At 37.9% G+C, this 24,367-nt stretch overlaps 1 protein-coding gene across 10 annotated transcripts in view; it reads left to right on the forward strand.

Moving 5' to 3' along the window:
• ATP11B (ATPase phospholipid transporting 11B (putative)) overlaps window positions 1-24,367 on the forward strand; it is a 66,501-nt gene that overhangs the window by 25,421 nt on the left and 16,713 nt on the right. For all 10 annotated transcript variants that reach the window (XM_027887980.1, XM_027887977.1, XM_027887974.1 and 7 more), the window contains exons 9-28: window positions 2,869-2,933; window positions 3,495-3,576; window positions 4,502-4,652; window positions 6,673-6,870; window positions 7,151-7,309; window positions 7,598-7,770; window positions 8,167-8,235; window positions 9,154-9,227; window positions 9,313-9,416; window positions 9,562-9,743; window positions 10,265-10,468; window positions 10,732-10,885; window positions 13,592-13,694; window positions 13,937-14,082; window positions 14,582-14,641; window positions 14,977-15,104; window positions 15,947-16,085; window positions 19,319-19,384; window positions 19,678-19,781; window positions 20,433-20,598. In XM_027887980.1, the coding sequence (XP_027743781.1) occupies window positions 2,869-2,933; window positions 3,495-3,576; window positions 4,502-4,652; window positions 6,673-6,870; window positions 7,151-7,309; window positions 7,598-7,770; window positions 8,167-8,235; window positions 9,154-9,227; window positions 9,313-9,416; window positions 9,562-9,743; window positions 10,265-10,468; window positions 10,732-10,885; window positions 13,592-13,694; window positions 13,937-14,082; window positions 14,582-14,641; window positions 14,977-15,104; window positions 15,947-16,085; window positions 19,319-19,384; window positions 19,678-19,781; window positions 20,433-20,598 (2,527 nt within the window). The remainder of the gene's footprint in view (window positions 1-2,868; window positions 2,934-3,494; window positions 3,577-4,501; window positions 4,653-6,672; window positions 6,871-7,150; window positions 7,310-7,597; window positions 7,771-8,166; window positions 8,236-9,153; window positions 9,228-9,312; window positions 9,417-9,561; window positions 9,744-10,264; window positions 10,469-10,731; window positions 10,886-13,591; window positions 13,695-13,936; window positions 14,083-14,581; window positions 14,642-14,976; window positions 15,105-15,946; window positions 16,086-19,318; window positions 19,385-19,677; window positions 19,782-20,432; window positions 20,599-24,367) is intronic.

The raw sequence follows: 24,367 nt of genomic DNA on the forward strand, positions 1-24,367 counted from the left end.
AGAGTTACTGTTGAATATGTAAAAGGGAGAGGTATTTTTACTGAAAGCTGTCAGTTGTAGCTGAATACTTCAGATGGAGAAGAGAGAAAATCAGTGAAAGAGGGTTCATTACTACCCAGTTTTTCAGGTTTAATACAACGCTTCGGGAAGGCTTGGCCGCTCTGAAGCGGGTCATTTTTAGACTCTGGTAATCAGCTGGTAACTTTGTTGCTAGTTGTTAATTAAAGCAATTTATTGATCTGAAACAATTTCCAGTGATGTATTAAGTAAACTACAGCAGATGCCATCATCTGTTTACTAGAGGGACTGAGGAGGTGTTTTTGCAGTTGAAGTTCTTAGAAATTACAGGTCTGTTTGAACAAAGCCTCTGCTGCAGATTTGTAGCTTTCAATATGTATTTTGAGCTGCTGCACTAACTGGACTGTTAAGGTAAGTGCTTACATCTGTAATAGTCAACACATAATTGTGTGCACATAATGGTGTGCTCACCACCTCTCCTTGAGCAGTCACAGCAAGCAGCATACACCTAAACATGTGAAAATAAAAGAATAAAGATGTGAAACCACTTACAGACCTACATGTGGACTTCCTGAAAAGACTGTTAATTGCTGGGGGTTGCTGATTGCTGGCCCCAGCTACCAGCATCCTCACAACTGCTCACTCGATTCCCCCCACCCCAACAGGGCAGGAGGGAAAATAGGAAGAACAGGAGTGAGAAAGGTCGTGGTTTGAAATAAAGACATGGAACTCGCTCACAAGAAATGGCCACATTTTCAGGAATAGATAGCATTTAAGTTATTTAATTATTTTATGATGAGGGTTGTGGATAGTTAAGCTTCCAAAAACCCTTGTCACCTCCTCTGGAAAGGTGAAGTGCTATGTTATGATGTATAAATTTGTCATAGAAACAGGTAAATCCGTTATGGTTCTTTCACTCTTCTAAAGTCCAAAATACTATCTACTACATCTTTTTTTTTTTTTTTTTTTTTTTTTTTTTTTTTTTTTTTTTTTTTTTTTTTTTTTTTTTTTTTTTTTTTTTTTTTTTTTTTTTTTTTTTTTTTTTTTTTTTTTTTTTTTTTGGTGTGAAATTTCTACTTGAGCCGTTTTCCATGTAATGTGTGCTTCAGTCTGAAAAACTGAAAGTCTCAGTCTGAGAGACTCCTTTGAGGCTTGCAAACATTCATCAGATAGGAGTGACCTGGAGTTCAGAGTGAATCAAGGATTTGTCAGTGTTTTTTGCAAGAAATATGGGGATGTAGAAAGCAGGTCACTTGGCCCCACGTCCACTGCCTTGGCCACCCCCACAAAAAAACCCACTCATACTATCTCCAAAAACCCAATCAGCTGTTTTCTAAGGTTGCTTTATGTCCTGCTTCACTTTGTGCTCTTCAGGATCCATTACTCTCAAGACTGAGAGGTTCAGCTTCAGCATAATCTACAAAATAATTTAATTGGCAATATAAAACAGAGACAGTTTCAAGGGAATGTGGAAAAAAAATTGCACGTTATGACTTCTAGCGGAGCTTATCTTCTGTCTCTCAAAGATAAACTTGTCTAGACTGTGTTGCAGTGATTCAGGTTTTGTATTTTGGGTTTGTCAGACTGGTTTTACAAACTTGGATCCAGAAATATAAATTATGTTTCTCATATGAAAAGTTTAAACGCTCGACCATTTGGTCCCTTTTAGTTCAGTTTTTCAGCTGAAGTTCGAGTCTAGCCTAAAACATTAACATATGTATGTGTAATTTAAAGAACCCCCCATAATCTGTGTGTATAATTGGTGCACATGGTATTTGTGATGGTAACTGTCACATTTGCAGTAGCATTTAAGTTAAATTAATTAAGTTAAATGTTTAACTGTAGGAGGTGGATTGTGGGTTTGGCTTTTGGGTTGTTTTTTTTTTTTTGAGTAACTCCAGGTTATGCTTTCAAAGGAACTTCAAGTATAAGAGCTTTGTTTATGTAATGGTGATCGTGGACTGCTTGTGGCAAAGCTAAAGGGAAAGTAAGGCAAACCCAAGGGCTTGTGTGCCCACACTTAGCATATGAACTTTAATTCTTTTGCTTATACCTGGTATGTCAGCCTGTCCACTACAGTTGTAAAATTTGTGCTTTCATTTGAAACACTGGCAAAAATGCATTTTTTTTAAATTTAAAACCAACCCTGCAGGCAGTTTCTAAAGATGATACAACCATTGGAGTAGAACATATGGCTCTAACCTTAAATTAACCTTGTTTCTAATTAGACCTTTATTGTCCCAGCATTGTTTGGAGTTAACTTAGCTAATGAAATGAATGTACTATTGTGTTGTAATAGATGGGAGGAAAAAACATTTACGGGATTTTGACTCTTGTGTTAGGAAGCAAAATTTGCACTGGTGTGGTGGTGTGACCACGTAGTTGTTTGTCTCTGTTTGGTATGAAAAATTTTTGACTTTCTAGATCATTTCAGTTTGTCAGAGGGGTAGAAGTAAGATGGGTAGTTAGCCAAACCTAAAATAGCATTCCTGGTGCACTGTGAGCTCACCTGGCTTTTTGCCTGCTTGCTTCCTAAGTAACTTGCAGGGCTCTCTGAACCATTCATTTGGAATATGTAGCTCAATCAGTAATTATGGGATGTGTAACAGGGTGGAAGAGGATGGCAGTGTCCAAAAGAGACCTGAAATGAAACAGAGAGCTCTGTGGAGATGTGTGAGTGTGGCGTGTGAGATGATTGAAGATGGAACTAAATAAGGATGGGCTTGAAGTTGCTGCATTGGGAATTCATAGGAAATATAGGACAGCTTTGCATAGGAGACTGGATTTCATTAGTTTTACAGAATACAGAACAACTGATTTTTAAATGCTGATATTTCTGTTTCTTTTTAGACCTCTTGGGCCTGAAAGTCTCTTACTTCGTGGAGCAAGATTAAAAAACACTAAAGAAATATTTGGTTTGTAGACATCTAAATATTTAAAGAGTATTCTCTTCTTAAAGCATGTTGATGAACTGTGCTTTAATTCTACTTGCACTGAAGAAATTGTAATAATCTTGCTGACTTTTACCTGAGGGGATATGATTATAGATGAAAGTAATGATATTATGCTGAAGACTCTAAGGATATAAAGTTCCAGCTCCGCTCTGTGAAAATATTTTAAGTGGTTTGATAAAAGAATAACTTAACTTCAATGGATAAATGACTGTTCTTAGTGCTACCAATTGTTCAAGACTTTCTCCTGAGATTTACCATTCTGATTTCCATAAAATACATATTGAGCAGTACAGTCATAATAATGAACAGTGTTAAAGCAGATGTTGAAATTACTTCAGTGGTACTGTTTTACCATAGCAGAATACTGCAAATACCTACAAAATACTGTCTCACCACTGTGCTGAAGTAAACACAAAAGTAATACCACCTTTTGCTTTTATCCTACGTCTGTCAAAATGAAAAGTTTTGCAACATGCAGATGCAGAAAGTAAAGTATAACTCTTTCCCCCCCTTCCTTCCCAGGTGTTGCAGTGTATACAGGTATGGAGACAAAGATGGCATTAAATTACAAGAGTAAATCTCAGAAACGGTCAGCAGTAGAAAAGTATGTTTATTTTCTAATATCTCTCTTATTCTTAGAGCTTTAACTTAGTTTTTTCTCTGTAACTTTAAACCCCCGATGGGTTCACTGGGTTTTAGGCAAGGGAAGAGAGTGTTGATTGCCTGGCCTTTGGTAGGAAGCTGTAAAGATGAAATTAATTTTTTAATATTGATTCTTTAGTCGTGTGTGAAGTGGAAATACCCAAGCTTACTCAAGGTTACAGGATAGGTGTTACTATAGTAGAGATTTATATGTTGAATTTCATGATTTACTTTTAAAGGGAAAAGTTCTGATATATGTTGCCTTTATTCCAGTTACTAAAACTCCTGGAGAACCTCCCGGAATTCCTAGGCAAGCGTGGGGTTGATTGTTCTTCTATAGCTACATAAAAACAGAACTGTAGTGTGCACAGGAAACCTTCAGTCATCAAAGCAAGGGGTGGAAAGATGGTCTGGCTGATGTGACAGAATATAGAGACAGGTGTGACTGGATCCTGGTGCAGCATGGCCTGGGTTAAATAATCAGGTGCAGGTGGCAGTGCTCTGCTGACTGAAGGAAAAGGTGCAGCCTTGAGTTTCCAGTGTGGTTTGTTGTACTGCCTTCACAGCATTGCTAGAAACTCGAGGAAGAAGAGAATGATAACTCAGCCCCCAAAATCATAGAGAGCAGGTGTGACACAGGTTGGCTGTTGGGATGTTCTTGCACCTTAATCTAGTCCTCATATTGCTATATGGAGATTTTATCTTACTAAGATGTAGGATTTCTTTTCCATTTTGTTGCTTGCTTGTCACATAGAAAATTTATGTCCTTTAAGCACAGGATATGTTTTTTAAAATGCTGTCCAATAAGTTAATTCACATAACCACGGTGTGTCAACAGATTGAGTGAAACAAGCTGAAGTCGCTTTTCTTTTTTTGCTTCTTTGTAGGTCCATGAATTCCTTTTTGATTATTTATCTAATAATCCTCCTCTTTGAAGCCATTCTGAGCACTATTTTAAAGTATGCATGGCAGGCTGAAGAGAAATGGGATGAGCCCTGGTACAATGAAAAAACAGAGCATGAAAGAAATAGCAGTAAGGTAATGTAGTTTACCCAGTTGCATGTCTGGGGAACATTCAACCAAGATACTGAATGTGTTATTCATTACGTCTCTGTTCTTGAATGTAGGTGTAAGTATTCCATGATCCAAGCCTCAGTGGTTTTGAGAGTGTTACTCCTATGTAGCCTCAGTATGGTGCAGGAATATCTCTACCTCTGTTACTGGTTGGACTTTTTTTTCCTTTATGAAAAGACCAAGCTTTTTGAAAATTTTGGGCTTTGTTAGAACGTATTTCTGATGCTCTGTGCTCTTGTTACTGTTCTTTGGGGTGTCTTTTGTCATTCCATAAATGAAAAGAGGAGGAGGATGGCTGTTCTGGTGTGTCCTATTACAGTGATCTCACAGTTCAGGAATTTTATGTGTTCTGTGATGTTGAGATGGTTCAGACAATTTTGTAAGGCTGTAATTTTGCTCAAGCTCCTGCCTGCCTTCTCACTTATCTGTAGAGATTGGAGGGATACTTCGGAGTGTTCCTGAAATCTGCAGTTCTGAGAAGTATCTCTTTTTCCGAGCACTCTGTATTTTTCTGCTTTCTGCATAATTTTTGATTTCTGTATTAGTGTACCTTTGTCCAAAGCTGTTCAGGAGCTTAATTTGAAGTTTTGGCTATGCAAGGTAGACTAGCCTGTGGAGCCCTTTCAGTTCTGAAGAGAACAGGGTGAAATATTTCCTCAACCTTTCCATTCCTTTACCTTTGCCATCAGGAACACAGAGAGCCACATGTGTTTCTGCAGTGTCACTCTCCTTCTATGGTGTCTTTGTTTTTCTCTCTCACGTGTTTACTTCCACAATCTGCTTTGCATTTCTCGACATGCTGATCTCCTTACTTGGAGCGCTTCTCTGTCCATCTGTCCTGTGTGTGCAGATTGGTATTTCAGACAGCGCTTTAAGAAACTCTCCAACCTCATTAATTGTCACTACTTCTCTGTGTATCTTCTTTCACATGAATTATGCTCTTGGTTTCTTTCTGTATTTTCTGGTTTACTTTGGAAGATCTCTTTAGGCACCGAACTTGCTGAGTTTTTATCAGACACTTTAATTACTGACTTTTATTAAGTAATTATAGCAACACTCCCTAATTGGGAAGAACAAACATGATTTAGCTTTGCAAACTGTTCACTACTTTTATCTTCCCTTTATTTAAAATGTTCTTCTACACCAGTATCTGGTAGAGTTGAATGAGATGGCCTGTTTTTTTCTCATCTCTGATCTCCCTTGCTCAATATCCAGGGGTTAGTAAGAGTCTTCCCAAAGTACAATTCAGATACTGAGTTTGTTGTCCAAATGAAAAACAAACTTCAGAGCGGCTGTAGTGTTGCCTTTCAGAGTTTGTTAAAATTTTCATACCTAATAAAAAGTATCTGTCCTGTTATGTGGGTGTTTGCCTCAATTGTAAGTGTTAAACACAGTGATTTGAAGAGGCATAAACAGGGTCTTTGCCATGGAAATCCACATGGTCCCTTGTCATGTAGTCTGGATCACTGGGAATGGCAGCAGACAGGAGCACTCTTGTCACTCTGCTGTCCTAAAACAACACAGAGTCCTTGCAGATTCCTCTGACAGCAGGGAATATCAGTTGTTTGCCTTCACAATTTATGGTTCCTTAGATAAGCCTGAATGAGTCATGCTGTTTGGAATGGGGGACACGTTCTTTTTTCAGACCCTCTTTGAAAATAGAATCACCGTGACAGTTAATATTAACTGGCAGCCCTCCTGACAGATTCAGTAGATAGACAGAGATTAATGAACATGAGAATTCAAACATCCAGTCATTGCTTAAGGCAGACTTTTTGCTTCAGTCTGAAGGCGTGTTACTGGGGCAACCTGGGAATGCCTGCTTTGTCACTGGGTGTGTTGTCTCTCTCATGTGGATGTGGGACTTGGTCTTCTCTGGCTCTCTCAATTTGTCCTTCTTCATGCATATTGAAACGCAGTTAAGTCACCACGTTTCACCTGATGACTGTTGTAATCTTCACATTTTTTCCTTTTTCTCCTGTAGATCCTGAGATTTATTTCAGATTTTCTTGCCTTTCTGGTACTTTACAATTTTATTATACCTATTTCACTCTATGTGACTGTCGAGATGCAAAAATTTCTTGGATCTTTTTTTATTGGCTGGGATCTTGACCTCTATCATGAAGAAACAAACCAGAGAGCACAAGTAAATACTTCAGACCTCAATGAGGAATTGGGACAGGTAGAGTAAAAAATGCGCTGTTTCCTTTTTTTTTTTTAAAACCTATTTTCTACTTAGTTTTTAATATTAAAATTCATTACTGCAGTCTTCTTATTGGTTATGCTTTGATTAATTTTAAAATAAGGTACAGAGATGTGATGGCAAAAGCTAAAATTCTTACACGATCAAAACAACACGTGTAGTAGAAAGCGTGAATTGAGATTATTTTATTTTTTCTTTTATCAAGTGTATGCAATTCCAAGTCTGGTTTTTTTTGTTTGTTTGTTTTCTTTTACAAAAGGTAGAGTATGTGTTTACAGACAAAACTGGTACATTAACTGAAAATGAGATGCAGTTTCGGGAGTGCTCCATTAATGGCATAAAGTACCAAGAGGTCAACGGTAAACTAACTCCAGAGGGATTTTCTGAAGATTCTCCAGATGGAAATAGACATGGTTTGGTAAGACACTTTGCTTTTCCCACCATTAGTCATCCTAGATAGAAAGTGTTTTTTATTTCAGAGAAATATTCTTGCACGGTTAGGATGAAAAAAACCCAGCATAAATCAGAATTTCTGAATAGTTGGAAGCTAGTGATACTGAACAAATAATATTTATTAAATGTGTTGAGACGAGATTATTTAACCTGAAATACTTGGGAGGTTTTCAAGTAAAAACATCTTTTTTGAGGGCATTCAGAACTGGGTTGATAGCTAAATGTTACAAACCAAGATTTTCCTTTCTTACAGGTGAAAGAGGAAGAACTGTTCTTGAAGGCAGTTTGTCTCTGCCATACAGTGCAGATCAATGCAGATCAGACAGATGGTGCTGATGGTCCCTGGCACGCCAATGGAATAACATCCCCCTTGGAATATTATGCCTCTTCCCCAGATGAGAAGGCTTTGGTTGAAGCTGCAAGCCGGTGAGCTGGGCTGCCAGAAGTGCCTGACACAGAAATTGCTTCCCAGGGCAGGCAGTCTGTGCTGGAAGCTGCTGTAAAGATTGCTCAGGACGTTTCTAAAGCCCAGGGCCTGGCACTGTCAGCTTCCTGGGAAAACATGGACATATAAAATACACAAAACCACAGGTGTCCTGGAATCGTTTAAAATAGTTATGGAAATGCTTGGGAAAGCCTAGTGGTCAGAGCATGTTGCAAATAAAATACTGCAGAAAGTGGGCATTCTTAATTTTCTCTAGAAGTAGAGATGAGTAACGGAGTAGAAGAATGTCTCTTTGTCTTCCCTGCCACCTTCCCCTTCCTGCATCAAGGCATTTTGTCTGAAGTGAAAATTAAATGTCTCTTTTCTTTTCCTTTTAGGGTTGGAGTAGTATTTACTGGAATTAGTGGAGACACTATGGAAGTAAAAAGCCTTGGAAAACCAGAGAGGTATTCGTTTTTATTCCTCGTTTATTTTGAAGGACAGAAGAGTAGTGATGATTAATGTAAAGTTCTCTTCTCAGTCCTCTCTGTTCATAAGCAAACCTTGCCTTTCCACAGCTTGCTCTATTTAATGCTTTTCCCTTGATGTCTTCAAGACAGTTTGCATCTTATTCCTTACCAATTGTAGCTGAGATGCAAGAATTTTGTGAGTTACTCTGTGTAGGTGTGTGTTGTAACAGTTTGTATCTTTTCCCATTCCTCAAAGGTTGAGACTGTAGTAGAGCTGGAAAACTGAACTGCATATTCAAGTCCTAGAGTTTCTGCTTTCAGCTCTAGAAGTTTCCAGAATCAGTCTCATCTGTGCATAATCTAATTATGTATTTCAAACTTTCACAAAATGAGTAGAAATATTATTGATAACTGTATATCTGCAATATCCCATAACTCCTTTTACCCATTTTATCTATGTCAGTTGGCAATACTTTAAAGTTAAATGTCTAAAATTAATTTTTTGAACTAGTGGTAACATAAAAAACTAGTCCAGTTATCAGGGCACACACACTGTTTTTTTAACAGTGTAGATTGTTTACAAATGTTAGAAACAAAATGTAGTTTTCAAAGTTACACTTGAAATAATGACAGAAGGATAAAGAAATAGGAGCTGCTTGTAATCTTCAAGTATCAAGTTAGTATTCAGGAGACTATTCCTATTGGTAAAAGTGATGAAAAGCAGTGAATTGCACAGTGAATAATGGCAGTGATTGGTCATCAGTGGTAGCATTGCTTTTAGAGTTTCTATATAAAAATGACACTTTGAGGAAAGGTCTGTGGTGCAAGAGTCTATTTATAAGTAATTGTCTTCGGAAAATTATTTCTAAAAATGTTTTTTTTCCCTTCCCTCTTTTATTACAACACAAAATACAGGTACAAATTGCTTCACGTGTTGGAGTTTGATCCAAATCGCAGACGAATGAGTGTCATTGTGGAGAGCCCCTCAGGTAGGTCATCAGAAAATGCAAAAGCTGCAGTTGATAACTTCTTAAATGCCATTATTCTTAATTTCTATTCTGTTTTACTTCATAGGGGAAAAGCTTTTATTCACAAAAGGAGCAGAATCTTCCATTCTTCCTCGTAGCAAGAGTGGAGAAATAGACAAAACAAGGATACATGTGGATGAATTTGCTTTGGTAAGTGCGTGTGCTCGCCCAGCTGATCAGAAGAAAATTCATCTGCAATAAATTCTGTGGCTTGAAGTGAACAAATTACAGGTGACACCTTCTTGTTAGATCAGAATCTTGTCTACTCTGAATGCAGTCTTTTATTTTCTCACAGAAAGGACTAAGAACTTTGTGCGTAGCCTACAGAAGATTCACACCTGAGGAGTATCAAGAAATTGGCAAACGCCTTCATGAGGCCAGGACTGCCTTACAGCAACGGGAAGAAAGATTAGCAGATGTGTTCAACTTCATAGAAAGGGATCTGGAATTACTTGGGGCTACAGGAGTAGAAGACAAGTATGCAATGGAGTTACTGCTAACTACACTCAATCCCAGCGAGTTTGGGATTTATTCCTGAAATAGGATGTGTGAAAAACTCTCCCAGTATCATCAGAAGTTTTGTGCTATTCTTGTTTAGTGTGTTTGCCACTCTTTGGATTGAGCATTCAAAAACACAAGTTGTACCAATTGATTTTGGCTTAATAACAATGATGCACAGCTGTGTTTCATCAGGAGAGATTTCCTGTATGTGAAATGGAATAGTTGCAGTAAATAATTTAAATCAGGGTATACTTATGAAAAATTTTTGATCCTTTAGCAGGATTAAGTTCAGTTTTTGTTTCATCAAGGCCTTTGTTTTATTGCTGGTAACAGAGTATCATCTGCCAGGCTGTGATTCTCTGACCGTAGATGTGACATTGGAAATGCAGTCTTAACTAGTCATAGCAGTGGGGTTACAGTGGTAACATGGAGTTACAGTGTGAGCTGTTTCTTGGTAAAGTATTTTATTGGTTACTTAAGATTTTTCTTGTTTCCAGACTGCAGGAGAAAGTCCAAGAAACCATAGAAGCCCTCAGGTTGGCTGGTATCAAAGTGTGGGTGCTCACTGGGGACAAGCACGAGACAGCTGTGAGTGTCAGCTTGTCCTGTGGACACTTCCACAGAACCATGAACATCCTTGAGCTTGTGCAGCACAAGTCAGACAGTACCTGTGCAGAACAACTGAGGCAGCTTGCCAAGAGGTAAAACACCTGAGATGTCGCTGTCTCAGTGATGGTCTCAGCTTGGTTTTCTTTCATTTTCACATTTTACAACAATCTCTCTTATGAATGTGCCAAACAAAATAAGTTGCCTTTTTAGAAAGATTATTAATAACAGACTTGAGGAAGCAGTCTGTCTGACAAATTAACTTCTTTGCTTACTGTCTGGCCAACAGCACAGTTTATAGCAAATTGAAATTTTTCTGTGACACCAGTACAAAGTTAACATTTTTGTCCCTGAATAGAATAAAGGAAGACCATGTTATCCAGCATGGACTGGTTGTGGATGGGACCAGCCTCTCTCTTGCACTCAGGGAACATGAGAAACTGTTCATGGAAGTTTGCAAAAACTGTTCTGCAGTGTTGTGCTGTCGCATGGCACCCCTTCAGAAAGCAAAGGTAAGTGCAAATATAATGAGGATTTCCTTTAAAATGCTTTTATCATGCTTTGAGGAGGCATAAAACTGCTTTGTTTGTTTGCCTGACTGATGAATCCTTCTTAAATTCAGTTGATCTGGAGTAGTTTGCTTAGAAGTTTCTTACATGTGTGTTTGAAAATTTACAAGTGCATAGAAGAGTCAAAATCCTGCCACCATGCCAGCAAAAGGCTCATCTTTAATCTACCTCTTGAGTGCTGTGTAAGGCAGTAGCTGTCCTGACCACCTGCATGCTTTTGCCTTGCCTGCTACATCACTTCTCCAAACCAGAAAAGCCAAATGGAAAGTTCAGGGATCTGTAAGGAAGAAATGTGCTCCTCTAAGTATTAAAAAAATATACCCAAGTTTGAGGATGAAGTAAAAGGGAAGAGAAGCAGAGACCTCCAGGGGAGGGTTTCCTTCATGTTCTTCTAAGACCATTTTTCCCTCACATGTAATTAGTTTCACTCAAATATAAGGTGGGTGGAATTAAAATTCAGGTTTTGTGATTTTTATTTTTTTTTTTTCAATCTGAAAAGCTAAGCTCTGAAGGACTGGAATATTTCTTCTTTCCTTTTGAAATTTTCTCTCTCTGGGAAAAGACATCTTTTCACCTTAAAGCACTAGGAAACCCTTATGTGAGGTACTAGATGTGCAGAAGAGTGCAGGCTGTTTTACTATGGCACCTGTTTTGAGGTCGCTCTTCCTGCTTCCAACAATTAATCAGAGTTCTAATGCAGTCTTTAGAATCCCTTCAGTATAGAACTCTTCACCTGGTATAGTATTCGTTTCAATAAAATAGTAAAAGGAAATTGTAACTACTCTGAGTAAAGCAGTTTGTTTGATTTGTCCACTTGTGTCCTTTCTTTTAGCTGAAATTTTTGCCATCCCCTCTCTTTAAGGTACAGTTATTTGCCAGTGTTCTGTCCTTGTTCTTATTTTGTCATTTAACTTGATTTATAAGTCTTTGTACTGCTTTCCATAATTCCTGTCCTGTCCAGCAGATAATGGAGATTAGTTCCTGTCTTTCCTCATGAAGTACTGTAAAATGTAGTTTTGATGGCAGTGACTTTTTGATTTCAAACACCGAGGTATATGAATCACTGAGACAAATGCCATACAACATGAAGGGTAAGCAAGGAAGTCCAGGGCAGTTTAGTCTAGCCTTCCACATGATCTTTTGCTGTAGGCATCCTTTCTGAGAGATTTATTCCACGGTTAAGATGGAACTCAGGCTTAATATTTCCTGCATCTTTTACTAACTTTAATGCTTGTTAATAGATGGCTGGCAGTCTCACTACTAATTTCGGCGTGTTTTATAGCTGGAAAACCTTTTTGAACATCATCATGTCAGTCATTCAGAGCTGCTGCTGATTGCTGCTGTTATAATTTGCCAGGGGATTTGTCTTGACCTTTTCACATAGATGTTTGTCTGTGTGAATTACCCCAGCCTTGGGATCCCGGGAGGACTGATCTAGGTGACACTCTGCAGCCTTGTTACTTCTCTAGGGCTGCTTACTGGGATCTAATGCTAAAATGCACTTGAAGTAATTACCTCTTAAAAATGGGGAACCTTTAAGCTTGCATATTAATACCTGCAATTAGGGAATGTATTCTCACAGTCAGGTGGATTTCTCTGAGCTGTGGACTGTATTTAGTCACTGTTGCATTCCCCATGTGAAATGAGTTCCTGCTCCTGTGAATCAATGCCCTGCCACTGCCAGCTACAATTCAATTATTCCAACACAGGTTTTCGTGTCTCCTTACCTCCTGCCAGTGGTGCTCTGTTGATATTTCCACCTTGGGCTTTCTGGAACTTCAGATGGAAAACGTTTTTCCATACACGTTTATTTTCTTGGTTTTGGAAAGCCTCTTGAGCTGCATTCCTACCTCTATCTCTGCAGTCTGTTTACAACTGAATTAGTGAAGCTTCTGCCTTAAGCCAGAGCTCTCTGGGAGGTTAATGAACTACTAATTCTCCTTAACCAAAAGCCTCATCTAACTAACTCCTCTGTATTTAGAATATTGTTGGCACTTACTTAAAGATCCGGTTCCTTCCTGCAAAGAGCTGAGTCTCACTGCTCTGTTCTGATTATTTTATGACCTTACATGTCACCAATTTTTTGCCTTTTTCTGTCATATTTCCTTCTGTGTCTTTTCCAACTGAGAATACCCCTTGGTGATAATGAAGTTGCTTTAAAAAGAATCTGTTTTCTTTAATGACAGCGTATTGATCTTTTAGCTGATGCATTTGCTTTTTGAAATTCCTCTTTTACCTGGATTAGTTCCATTAATTACAAATATGAAGACGCTGGGCATGTCTAGTAAAGGACACTAAAGCTGTATTACTCCATAAGTAAATTTTCAGTTCCAACTTTTACATGACTGTTTCATATGACAAAGCACCAAATTAAACAACGTAACAGAATATTGAAATAAGAACAGGAGAATAAGTTCAAGGCAGGCATAATACTTAGATAAGTATTTTATGCCCCAAACCAGCTACTTTTCTAAAGAAGGAATGAATTCGTGCTTGTGATATGCCAAAGACGTTTTTTACCCAAGCATTCATGCTCATTATATGTATTAATTATATTTACAGGTAGGGAACTAATTTGATACTTGGGAATTGGTGACATGATTTATGGGTGGACTGTCTAATATAAAATATTTAATTTTTAATTTCCAGGTAGTGCGACTGTTAAAAACGTCTCCAGAGAAACCCATAACATTAGCAATCGGGGATGGTGCTAATGATGTGAGCATGATACAGGAAGCACATGTTGGCATAGGTAACTTTCTTCTGTCTGAAGCAATAAAGGCTTTTTTTTATTTGAATCAGCATCAAACAAGCAGTTGCCCTTAGTTGTAAGGGGGAGGAGCAGTACCTTCTGTTGCAACAGAAAGCTGCTGAAGTCCTTATAATGTTGAAATGCAGGAAAACTGTAATTTCAGATGTATGTTGTTGGGGGTTTTAAACTTTAATTTTTGTAATCCTTAACCTATTTTCTGTTTTGTTTCCCAAACATTACAGGAATCATGGGGAAGGAAGGAAGGCAAGCTGTGAGAAACAGTGACTATGCAATAGCTCGGTTTAAATTCCTCTCCAAGTTGCTTTTTGTTCATGGGCACTTTTACTATATTAGAATAGCAACCCTTGTACAGTACTTTTTTTATAAGGTGAGTTTTCCAAGCGTGCCAGAGAAGTTCACAGAAATATGTCATTTTTTCTTTTCAGCTGTTCCATTTCCTTTAAAGGCAACATTGTGTTGTTAGGTTTCGGTTTCTGCTTTGTCTGCTCTAATAAGCTCACGTGAGCAGGGTATAGCTTTCATGAATGAAATGTGGAATCTATTTTGCAAAGAAGTTCTTAAAAAGAATCTGAGGGGAAAATGAATGGATTTCTTCTCTTTTAATGCTGCTCAGACTCCCATAGTGAGATGTGTTCATCAGGCAGGAGTAATTAAGTTTATACCTTACGGGTTCATTGTCCCAAAGGACAAATAAACAAAATGTGCTGTCAGGTAAAGAGTCTTGTTTCACTTGGCCCTATAAAATGTTGAAATGCTTTATGATCTTCATGTGTATTTTTACCAGCTTTTAAGAGTTTGCAGTTTCTGATAGAGTTGTGAGGAATATATGAAGGATTAACTATTTCCTTCACTTTTCTTTATTTCAGAATGTGTGCTTTATTACACCACAATTTTTATATCAGTTCTTCTGTTTGTTTTCACAACAAGTAAGTATTGGCTGCTTTACATCTCAGTAATTGTACTAATATTAATTATTGATTATAAATAATAATTATTAATAAGCAATAATATTAAATAACTAATAAATATATAACTAAATTAGTTAATAACTACACAGGGGCAGCACAGATTTTACACTTCTTAAAAAATATCCAGCTGATTTTCTGTATTTGATAGCTCCATGTTACTAGGTGGTTATGAGAGTACAGTTTTTCCCTAACAAGTAAATTCCTACAAGTAATGATTTGTTGCTGCTGTTAGTGTGCACAAGCACCTTTTCTCTCTTCACAAGACTCAAAATCATTTCTGTTTTCCTTTCCAGACGCTCTATGACAGTGTATACCTGACTTTGTACAATATTTGTTTCACTTCCCTGCCTGTCCTCATATACAGTCTGTTTGAGCAGCATGTGCATCCGCATGTATTGCAGAGTAAACCCGTGCTCTACAGGTACCTGCGTCTTACATGAACTCATCATTTACAGCAGTGGTGGCATCTGCAGAGTTCTGAACTTGCTGTTGGACATTTGTGCAATATTTTATCTGTGATTCGGGGGTTTTTAGTGACTGTCTTGATGAGGAAGAGCTGCTGCTGCATAGCTTTTGTCCTGAATGTTAATTGACAGGAGTATTTTAAGAGAAGGATCTTTTTATGTCAGTCATGTTAATAATGTAAGAGCATTGAGCGCTTGGTCAGCTCACATGATTGGCAGCCTTCTCCTCCATTACATGTAGGAGGTGAAAATGACTCAGCCGTGCAAATGAAAAACTAGGACACCTGATTAGGGGAATCACCACAGAAAAATCCTCTACTGGGAAAAGAAGTGATTTCCTGTAGAATTAGATGTCCTCCCAGTGGTAACATGTTGCACTGCATACTGCTTTTTGGAGAAAACAAAATCTATTTTTGTAAAAAAGAGATGTCTCTCAGATGTTTCTCTTGTTGTAAAGGTCTGTTAAGCAGAACAGGAGGTAAGTATCAGGAGATCTTTTTCTTCCTCTTGCAATTCCACCTCCAGGGACAAGAATTCTAGTTTGTGCTATTGTGAATTTGACCCATTAGAGACCCTTGCCACTGGTGACCACCGCTTAAAGCAGAGCCAAATCATGAGAGCTCAGAGTTCTTTTTTTGCCCATAGTTTATGTATTTTTTTCATATGTCAGCATTTGTTAAATGTGTCTCGCTGCAGTTGAAAGTTATATTTATTCGAAGCAGTAGCTCTAATGTCATGTGAATAACTCATGGTTTATACAAAGACAGTATGAAATCCAAAATCTGTTTTATTTCTGCAGAGACATCAGTAAAAATGCCCATCTGGGGTTTAAACCATTTCTTTACTGGACCGTCTTGGGCTTCTTTCATGCATTTGTTTTCTTTTATGGCTCGTATCTTCTAATGGGAGAAGACACTTCTCTGCTGGGAAATGGCCAGGTACAATATCATAAGTATTATTCTACCACTGTATTTTTGGTGATACTTCTTAATTTTTTTTTCTTAAATCCTCTTGTGTCTGAAAAATTTTATTTTTATGGACTACATAATTATCAAAGATTCTTTGTCAATATTAGTGTGTGCTCTCAAGAGTGACATTTCTGAATGTGGCAATTGTAAGACATTGTCAGAAAGTGTATGTCCCTGAAGAACATACCTTTCAAGATAATAAATGTATCATGGTTGTCTTAGACCTCGTTTGATTTTGTATACTGTTTTTGTCAAAGTTGTATTTCATGTCAGTAAATGAGTATTTATATCCATTCATTCAAAACTCATTTTGAGTTGGACTTAATTGCAGTGTCAAGCAATGGCTTCTCCTTAGTAGCTGTTATAAAGCTAGGCTTAAATCTGAAAGTTGACAAAAGTCTTAAAGCTTCTCCTGAAAATGTATTATTTTAATTATATTACTCAGATTTTTTTTTTTTTAATTTAGTGGTGCAAGCTGCTTTTAAGTTATACTTTTTATCCAGTAAATGTTTTTAAGACAGTAAGTTAATGAAATCATCAAATACTAATGTGACACTTTAAAATAAAGTTCACAGGAAGAATCATTCAGAAAAAAACTCTAAAGCTTGGATAAAACCATTACAAGTCTGTTTCCTCATTTCCTACTGGTTCTGAGTTCTTTAGCTCAGTTTAGAACAATTAGATACTGATTTTTCCCTCGTAAAACATGGGTAGGAATGGGAAAATACATTTGGTTCTCATTATACCATTCTTAATACTGGCATGGAGCACTTGCTGATTCTCATGTAGTGCTTGGCAGAGTTGCAGATTATGGCACAGGGTACAGAAATTGCCTCATGCTGAATTCACGGTGGTCACCTGGTGACAGGGAGCTCAGGAAGTTTAGTTAAAAACACAGTGATGTACAGACAACAGACAAAGTTGCCCTGAGAACTAAAGTCAGAAAGCTGGTGGGTCTGAGCATCCCTGCAGGGAGAGGAGCAGTGGAGGGGGGGTGCTTTCCACTGTGAGGTGTTTGGTGAGAACATTAAAATAGTTGTGCTTCAGACTAAAATGTCTCTTCCAGCTGAGGTGTGAGTGTGTCATCTCTTGCCATTTGTTACAAGCTCTGTGATTTGAAATTCTTGTGAATTGGTAAAGGTCCTTCAGAACTCTTCTAATGAGGTAATTTTAGACAATGAATCAGTGTGTTTTGGTGCATCCATCTTAAGCTGTCAGAGCACCTCACTTCAGAACTGCTTAGTAAATGTCCACAAGGCAGGAACAGATTTCTTCGGTTTTATTTAGTAACAGCTGGTTAGTTTGGGGAATTGACAGATGCCCTTTGGCTTCTCAGGGGATATGACTTCAGATCAATTCTATGATTCTGGAGTTTTTTGTTACTCTGCCTTCTGTATTTGCTAAAAGATGGTTATTGCAACTGGTAGAGCTGTGTGTTGCAGTAAAACATCTTCAGTGCTTAAAGTTTCTTGCAAATTAAATGTGTGCCTAAAAAAGCCAAAATTAAGGGCAGGAGAACCCAGTGTACTGCTGGAGTAAGAAGTCCTCAAGAAGTGGTCACCACCTGTGCAGATTTTATGCAGGGTAGTATTAGTGCAAGGCCTCACATTTCCATTCCAGGTTCTCAGCTTGGAGCACCGCAGGATAGAGGAGACTGTAAATAATTTGTTAATCCTGGTGTTTGTTAGGTTTACCTCAACCCACTATGCAACTACTTGATCTTTTAGTTCTTTTTTCTCCCCCCTTTTTCACGCTGTGCATGTCGTCAGATATTGAAACCTAACAGGCAAATGGTAAGAGTTCAGAAGAGGAGGAGATACAAAATATTGTATCTGTTACTTCATAGGATTAAAGGATGCAGCATCCGCAGTGTAAATGTGTTCAAAAATAAAATGGTGGCAAGAACCCGTTTGTGTTTTGTGTTCTAACTCTGTGACCATTGAGAGCAGTGTTAGCAAAGACACTTTCTTTCACAGGTCACTCAGGAGCAGAAGTTTAATTTCACTTTTAAGGCTACTATTGCAGCAATTAACAACAAGCACGTTGTGACAAGTAAAACAAACACTTCAGGAGACGTGTTATAACAAAGATCTTTAAAATGATCAGTAAATCCAGACTCATAGCTGCCTCAGTTTCGTAACTTGTGTACAGACGAGAAAAGCAGTTGTGAGATCTGTCATCAGGCTGTTGGGATTTTTCTGTCAGAGCTCTGTAACAAGAACTACAACTGTGTGAATCCCAGTTCCGTGCCTCTGTGCCGTCCTGACACATCAACTCTAGGATGACTCTGCCTGTCTGCATGCGGTACCTTCCTCCTTGCTTGCTTAGTCTGCTACCAGTAAATACAGATTTGAGGATCTGGTCATTGTTCAGTTTGTCAGTGGCAAAAATAGCTGCAAAATAGCAACATCTTTTGTGTCAGCAGCCAGCCTGCTCCCAGGAGCAGAGCAGTCGGACCTGTTGTAGAATGGCAGCTCTGTGTGGGCAGCATGTGTGTAGATAGATACAACCTCAGCATCCCTGCTTGGTTGTCAGAGCTGAGATTTTATTGTTGTAGACCTTGTTCAGAGTTTTGATAGCTTGATTTTCATGCACGAGAGAAGACAAAAGTGACAGATTCAGGGTTTTAGAATGGAAGCTTATTTTGGGGTTTATCAGCCTTGAAACAAAGTGTCTTTTCCTTAGAATTTTCTTTGTAAACTGCAATGGCACCATTATTTTTGAATTTTAAAGTTGTGCTTGGGGTAAAAAGTGAACCTTCAGGTGATGCTGCATGTTGGAAATTATCTGAAAATGTTTAAACTCAAAAGTGTTTTGCACTTAAGTTAAAATACCTTCCACCCAGTATTTCCTTTCTATTGGATGATTATCAAAACTGATCAAATTGATATCTTCATTTTCATTTCATATTACTATTTTTGACTTTTTTCATATTTCATGTAGTCTTTGTGGTGGTTTATTTTGAACCAATAAGAAAGATGACTTCTGGGTTGTTAATTTTGCTCTTATCATAAGCTGTATTATTTTCCTGGTAGTTTGTGTTGTATCCTCCCTGCTTTTTCATGATGATTACTTGTCACCAGCTTATGCCCACAGACTGATTTCTTTAGTGTAGCTGAATTGAGAAGAATCTTAACTTACTGTGAATGCTCTTAATTGATTTTTTTTTTATCTTCCATGATTTTTCCTTGCCCTTTTCTCAGATGTTTGGAAACTGGACATTTGGTACTTTGGTCTTCACCGTTATGGTTATAACTGTCACGATGAAGGTAAGATACTGCACTGACTCCTCTCTGTGTTTGGGAGGATAGGCAAATATGTAATAAAGCAGTAATTTAAAATTGATTCAAAAGTTGTACAGAACTAATTGATTCTTGGGGGTTCCAGATAAGTGACTTCTACATTTCAGTTCAATGATGGTTAAAACGTTTCTCTAGTTTTTGTGTGTCACAGCAATGTTTAGCGTTTGGGCTGGAAGTTCATAAGTATGTTCAGATTGATATTTGTAATTTTCTGTCAAGTTGGTGGAAAAGGAAGCTTACTGACATTATCTCTCTTTTAGATGGCACTAGAAACTCACTTCTGGACATGGATAAACCATTTTGTTACTTGGGGATCCATTGTATTTTATTTCATATTCTCCTTGTTTTATGGGGGAATTATCTGGTGAGTGATTCTTTTTTTCCCCCCTTTCTGTAGCACATAAGATCTATGAAACTATGAAAAAACACTGCAGGATTATATTGTACCATCTTGCTCTGAATTTTATGTCAGGTTTAAAAAAAAAAAAAAAAATTAAACCTAGAGCAGCCACTTTCTTTTGGTGACCCTTTTATAAGTTTGAGCAATGCTGCTACACTGTCCTGTGCTCAAAGACAGACAGGGCTTGTCTCTGTCAGCTGTGACTGTGAAGGCATTTTTGCTCATAAGAAGTAGATGGCTTCCCAGAGGTGCTGTGTAATAGGTAAACATTTGCAACAGAAATGAAGATGCTGGGTTTGAATCAGTGAAGGGGGGTATTTTTTTCCTGTATTTTTGGGGTCTTGGGGGGATAGGATGGTGGTTGATTTCTTTTGAAAACAGTTCAAAACTAAATCAGAACCTTTCCCTCCAGAGTTAAGTTCCCTCCCTCCCCAGAGTGTCTTTGCAGGTCAGGTCCAACATGTTGCTGGACTTGTACATGGACACCACCACTCGTGACTGCATCCTGAGAGACTCAGTGCTTGATGTAAAACAGATATACTGGAGACAGCCTGTGCTGTACTTTTGTTTCTAGAAGTTCCTTTTTAGTAATTGCCACTTCTTTTAACTTTTCAGGCCATTTTTACATACCCAGGACATGTACTTTGTATTTGTTCAGCTGTTGTCAAGTGGTTCTGCTTGGTTTGCCATAATCCTCATCGTAGTTGCTTGTTTGTTTATTGATGTTGTGAAGAAAGTGCTGTACAGACATCTGCAACCAACAAGTACTGAAAAAGCTCAGGTAATACTATGCTTTTGTATCCAACTTCACCAATAGTTATTCTCTTACATTGCTGTCATGTTTAATGCATAGAAGTGTTCTCATTTCAGAATACAGTTGTTAATTTAAAATTACAAAAGTGAGGACACCATTTTACAAGGCAGTAATGTTTCTGTTTAAGTAACTGATAATAACAGGAGCAGAATGACATATGGAGAAGTCACTCAGTCTTTCACATTTCAGCTTGCAGCTGTATGAGAGGATCAGGCTGTATATATTTGTCCTGTGTTCAAGATGGTAACTTATTCTCATTTTTGTCTAGGTATTAGAGGCTACAACTGTAGTTGCCGTGGAGTAGTTCTTAAAATGTGATGGAAACAATAATTTTTAAAATTACTTTATTAGGACTTTTTTAATTAGTATTTCTTAAATCTCAGTCCTGTCATATGCTATACATTTGACTGTTGATCCTGTAATTAAAGCTAATTACCCATGTGGCAGTTCCACGGGTCCATAGACAAGGTCTTAAAGATATGCTGTGATAGTAAAATCTTCCTTTTGCCTGACACAGGCTGCAAAAAATCCTTTCAGTCATTCTGTTGAAATTGGGCTGTCTTTTAGGTAAATATCTCATCTCTGGGTGTTTCTTCTTTTTAGTGACAGTTACAGAGAAGTCATCCTGACCCATTGTTCTCATAGTGGCTCTCTCTCTGGTTTCAGTTTCCAGTGTTTTATCTTTTTAGACTTTTTCTGCTAAACTGAGAAGCCTTTTGTTACAGTGTTTTGTTTATTCACAGTTAAGTTTGTGATCAAGTTCATTTTCACACTGATAGGTAGACTGGGCTTGCATCTTTTGTCAAAAAGTTGGTTTACAGCCTTTTCATGAGTGTTGTGTTTTTCCTGTAATCTTCAACATTCCTCAGCCTCATCTTGAATTTTGGATTTCACCAGGGGACAGCATATTCCAGCACAGCAGACATCAGTGCCAAGTATGGAAATAATAAATCCCCCCGCTGTATTCAGTTTACAGAATAATGTACATCAAGAACCTGTTGTCTTCTGCATCTTCTGCTCATCTGCAAGGGCTGGTGTTGGTTTCTTTCGGGTTGTTAATGAGAGGTCAAATAGCACAGGGCCAAAAAAGAGTGAATGAAGAACCCAGCTGTCAAAGACATCCCATACACAGCTCTGGTCTGAAACCTCTTAGCAGCTTTTAGTCCATCTGTGTGCCAGATTGATTTTGTGGTGTCCTAGTTGCTTAATCCAAATTACTCTGAGCTCTGTGTCATGCAGAACCCCTGACAGCATTACATCAATGCTGTTATCTTTAGCATCTAACCTTGTAATTACTTTGATGTCAGTGCATGTTGATTTACTTAAATTATATTACCCTTCTAATTTGTGTTTAAAAAAAAAATTCCATATGCGACATTCTCTTGCTTTGCCTCAGATCAACATCATCCTGACAGGCCTATTGCTGTCTAAAGTATCCCATTATTCCCTTTTCAAAACTGGAATATTGGCTGCTTTTTTCTGTCTTGGAATTTAGTAGCTAAAAGTCGAGGTAAATAACCACTGGCTTGCAGAAGACCCTTGAGTTAGGCCTGATAAGACTCTGGATTGCACATTATTGCACTTCTTGGATTAAAGGGTCTTGATTTAGGAAAAATGCAATAGGTAATCACACTTACTTGTCTTTTCCTCTTGAAAAACTAGTGGCAATATTTATCAAACACTTCCCTTTCCTTCCTTCCTGTGATCAACTGTTGCTGTTTGGCTTTGTATCAGTGTGGTTGTTGAGGTTTCTCATGTTCCTAAAGTGCTTGAATTAAAACCCAGAAAGCTACATGATTTTTCCCTGCCTTTATCCATATACTTCTTGCTGCATTCTTTTGCTTTCTGAATCAATTCTAAAGAATTTCTGGGTTCAATTTGCTTCCATTACAGTTGTGTTGACAAGGACACAGTAGGACTTCTTGTTTTTAAAAAGGAATCTTGATGAATGTCTAACATCTTTCCCGTGGCTATAGCTTGATTCCTAGCCATGGGGATTTTGCTTTGTGCATCTCTATTAGGTTTGGTTGGTTGGGGGTTTCTTTGTTTGTTTGGTTTTTTTTTCTTATTCCCTTTCTACGTTGCATTTGACAGTCAGCAAGTAGGGTGTGTGTTTACCAAAATACTGTCTTTTTTCCTGAAAACTCTTAATTCCTGATGCTGCAATATGATTTGACTAGAAATTCTTCAGCAGCCATCCCATGGCTTCTCTGTGTGTGTCTGATAGTGAAATCATAGTTAAAAATTTATTTATGGAAAGAAAACACCTCTTTGTTCCTTACTCGAGGTTTAATCTGTTGAGATTTTCCCACTCTTAATGGGACAATCAGCTCCATTGAATTTCATTTACTATTCTTGAAGTGTGAAAGCACTAATAAGTGAAGAGGAGCAGATGATCAGCTTAGCATTCTGTCCCTTCTTGACAACATTTGTGCTTCTTCATTACATGTGTTTAAAATTTCTAGTAAATATTTTTCTTTCAGTTTCAAAGCAGAGGAAGAGACTCTGAGATAGAAGGGGTTTGGAGAATGTCTTTGTCCCAGATGCTAGGGGTGCTGTCTAATGCTGATGACTTCTGTGGAAGTCATCAAAGAGCAATTGAAAGAGTCATTAAAAGAATAAATATGGAACTTTGTATATTGCTCTATTAAATGCTGTTTCTCATAGTGCAGATGCTTCCTGTGTCTAGCTGAATATTTTTAATTATTTTTAAATTGTAGGACTGAATTAGTATATTTTCATACTGGGGAAAAGAAAAAGTTCACAGTTACTACAGTTTTTATCATGGTGAGATAAATTGTTATTGAAGTAGTCACTTGCTTCTAAATTGCAGCTATTTCAGTTGTCTCTGACTGCCACCATTTAAATTCTAAACTCTTCCCAGGAGCGCTGAGCAAACACAGGTTCCTCAGCTGAAAATGAAATGCTTGCCTCTATTGTTTGAATTTTTCAGAAACCAAGAGCACGTTAGTTGTGTGCCTTACCTGAGTTACTGCTCTGAATTCACTGTGTCTGCAGGCATCTGCCTTACCCCACTTAACATATGAGGAACTTGATTTTATCTTTTTCTTTGTATAAGGTCATAGCATCAACATTCAGTCTGGTTTTGATCAGTCAGGTGTTACATGTAGCAAAGTTATTCATAAGAAAGCAGAGAAATTTAACTGATGTGAGAAACACCTGATAGACTTCTAAATGTAAGTACTGTTCTGTCACAGCAACTCATATCTCGCCCTTTCATTTTGGGAAATAAGCAGATTAAAAATTTGACAGGCAAGTATGAGTTGACTATTATAGAGAGATGAATTTCGTTAACTTTACCTTCCTTAATGCACTTAAGGCAAATGTGTTACTTTATTTTATTTTTGCTCTGTTCCAAGGGCTTTTTGCTGGCCTAAAGAAAAGCCATCTCATGTTTAAGTGAGTTGCCCTAAGGTGGTAGCTTGTGGGCCATTTCTCACTCTAGGCCTGTTACAGAACCATATAGGAGGAAGTGGACAGCAAGGTAAACGTAAATCAAAGTATAAATCTTTGGGTAAATATAAATCACAGCACTATTGAGGGGAGAGAGTAATGCAGAATAAAGCACGGATGTAAAAAGCGCATAGGCCATTTTTCTCAATATTGAAAGCACAAGTACATTAAGATTGGTCCTACCAAACAGTAACTGGCTGTGATTATCCCAGGAGCTGTCTTGAAGGTACCAGGCTTGTGTTCTGTATATGATGTGTATTCC

This window comes from Empidonax traillii, unplaced genomic scaffold, assembly GCF_003031625.1.
Source record: "Empidonax traillii isolate 1590-97213 ecotype Southwest subspecies unplaced genomic scaffold, ASM303162v1 scaffold226:size936269, whole genome shotgun sequence".
Classification (NCBI taxonomy): domain Eukaryota; kingdom Metazoa; phylum Chordata; class Aves; order Passeriformes; family Tyrannidae; genus Empidonax; species Empidonax traillii.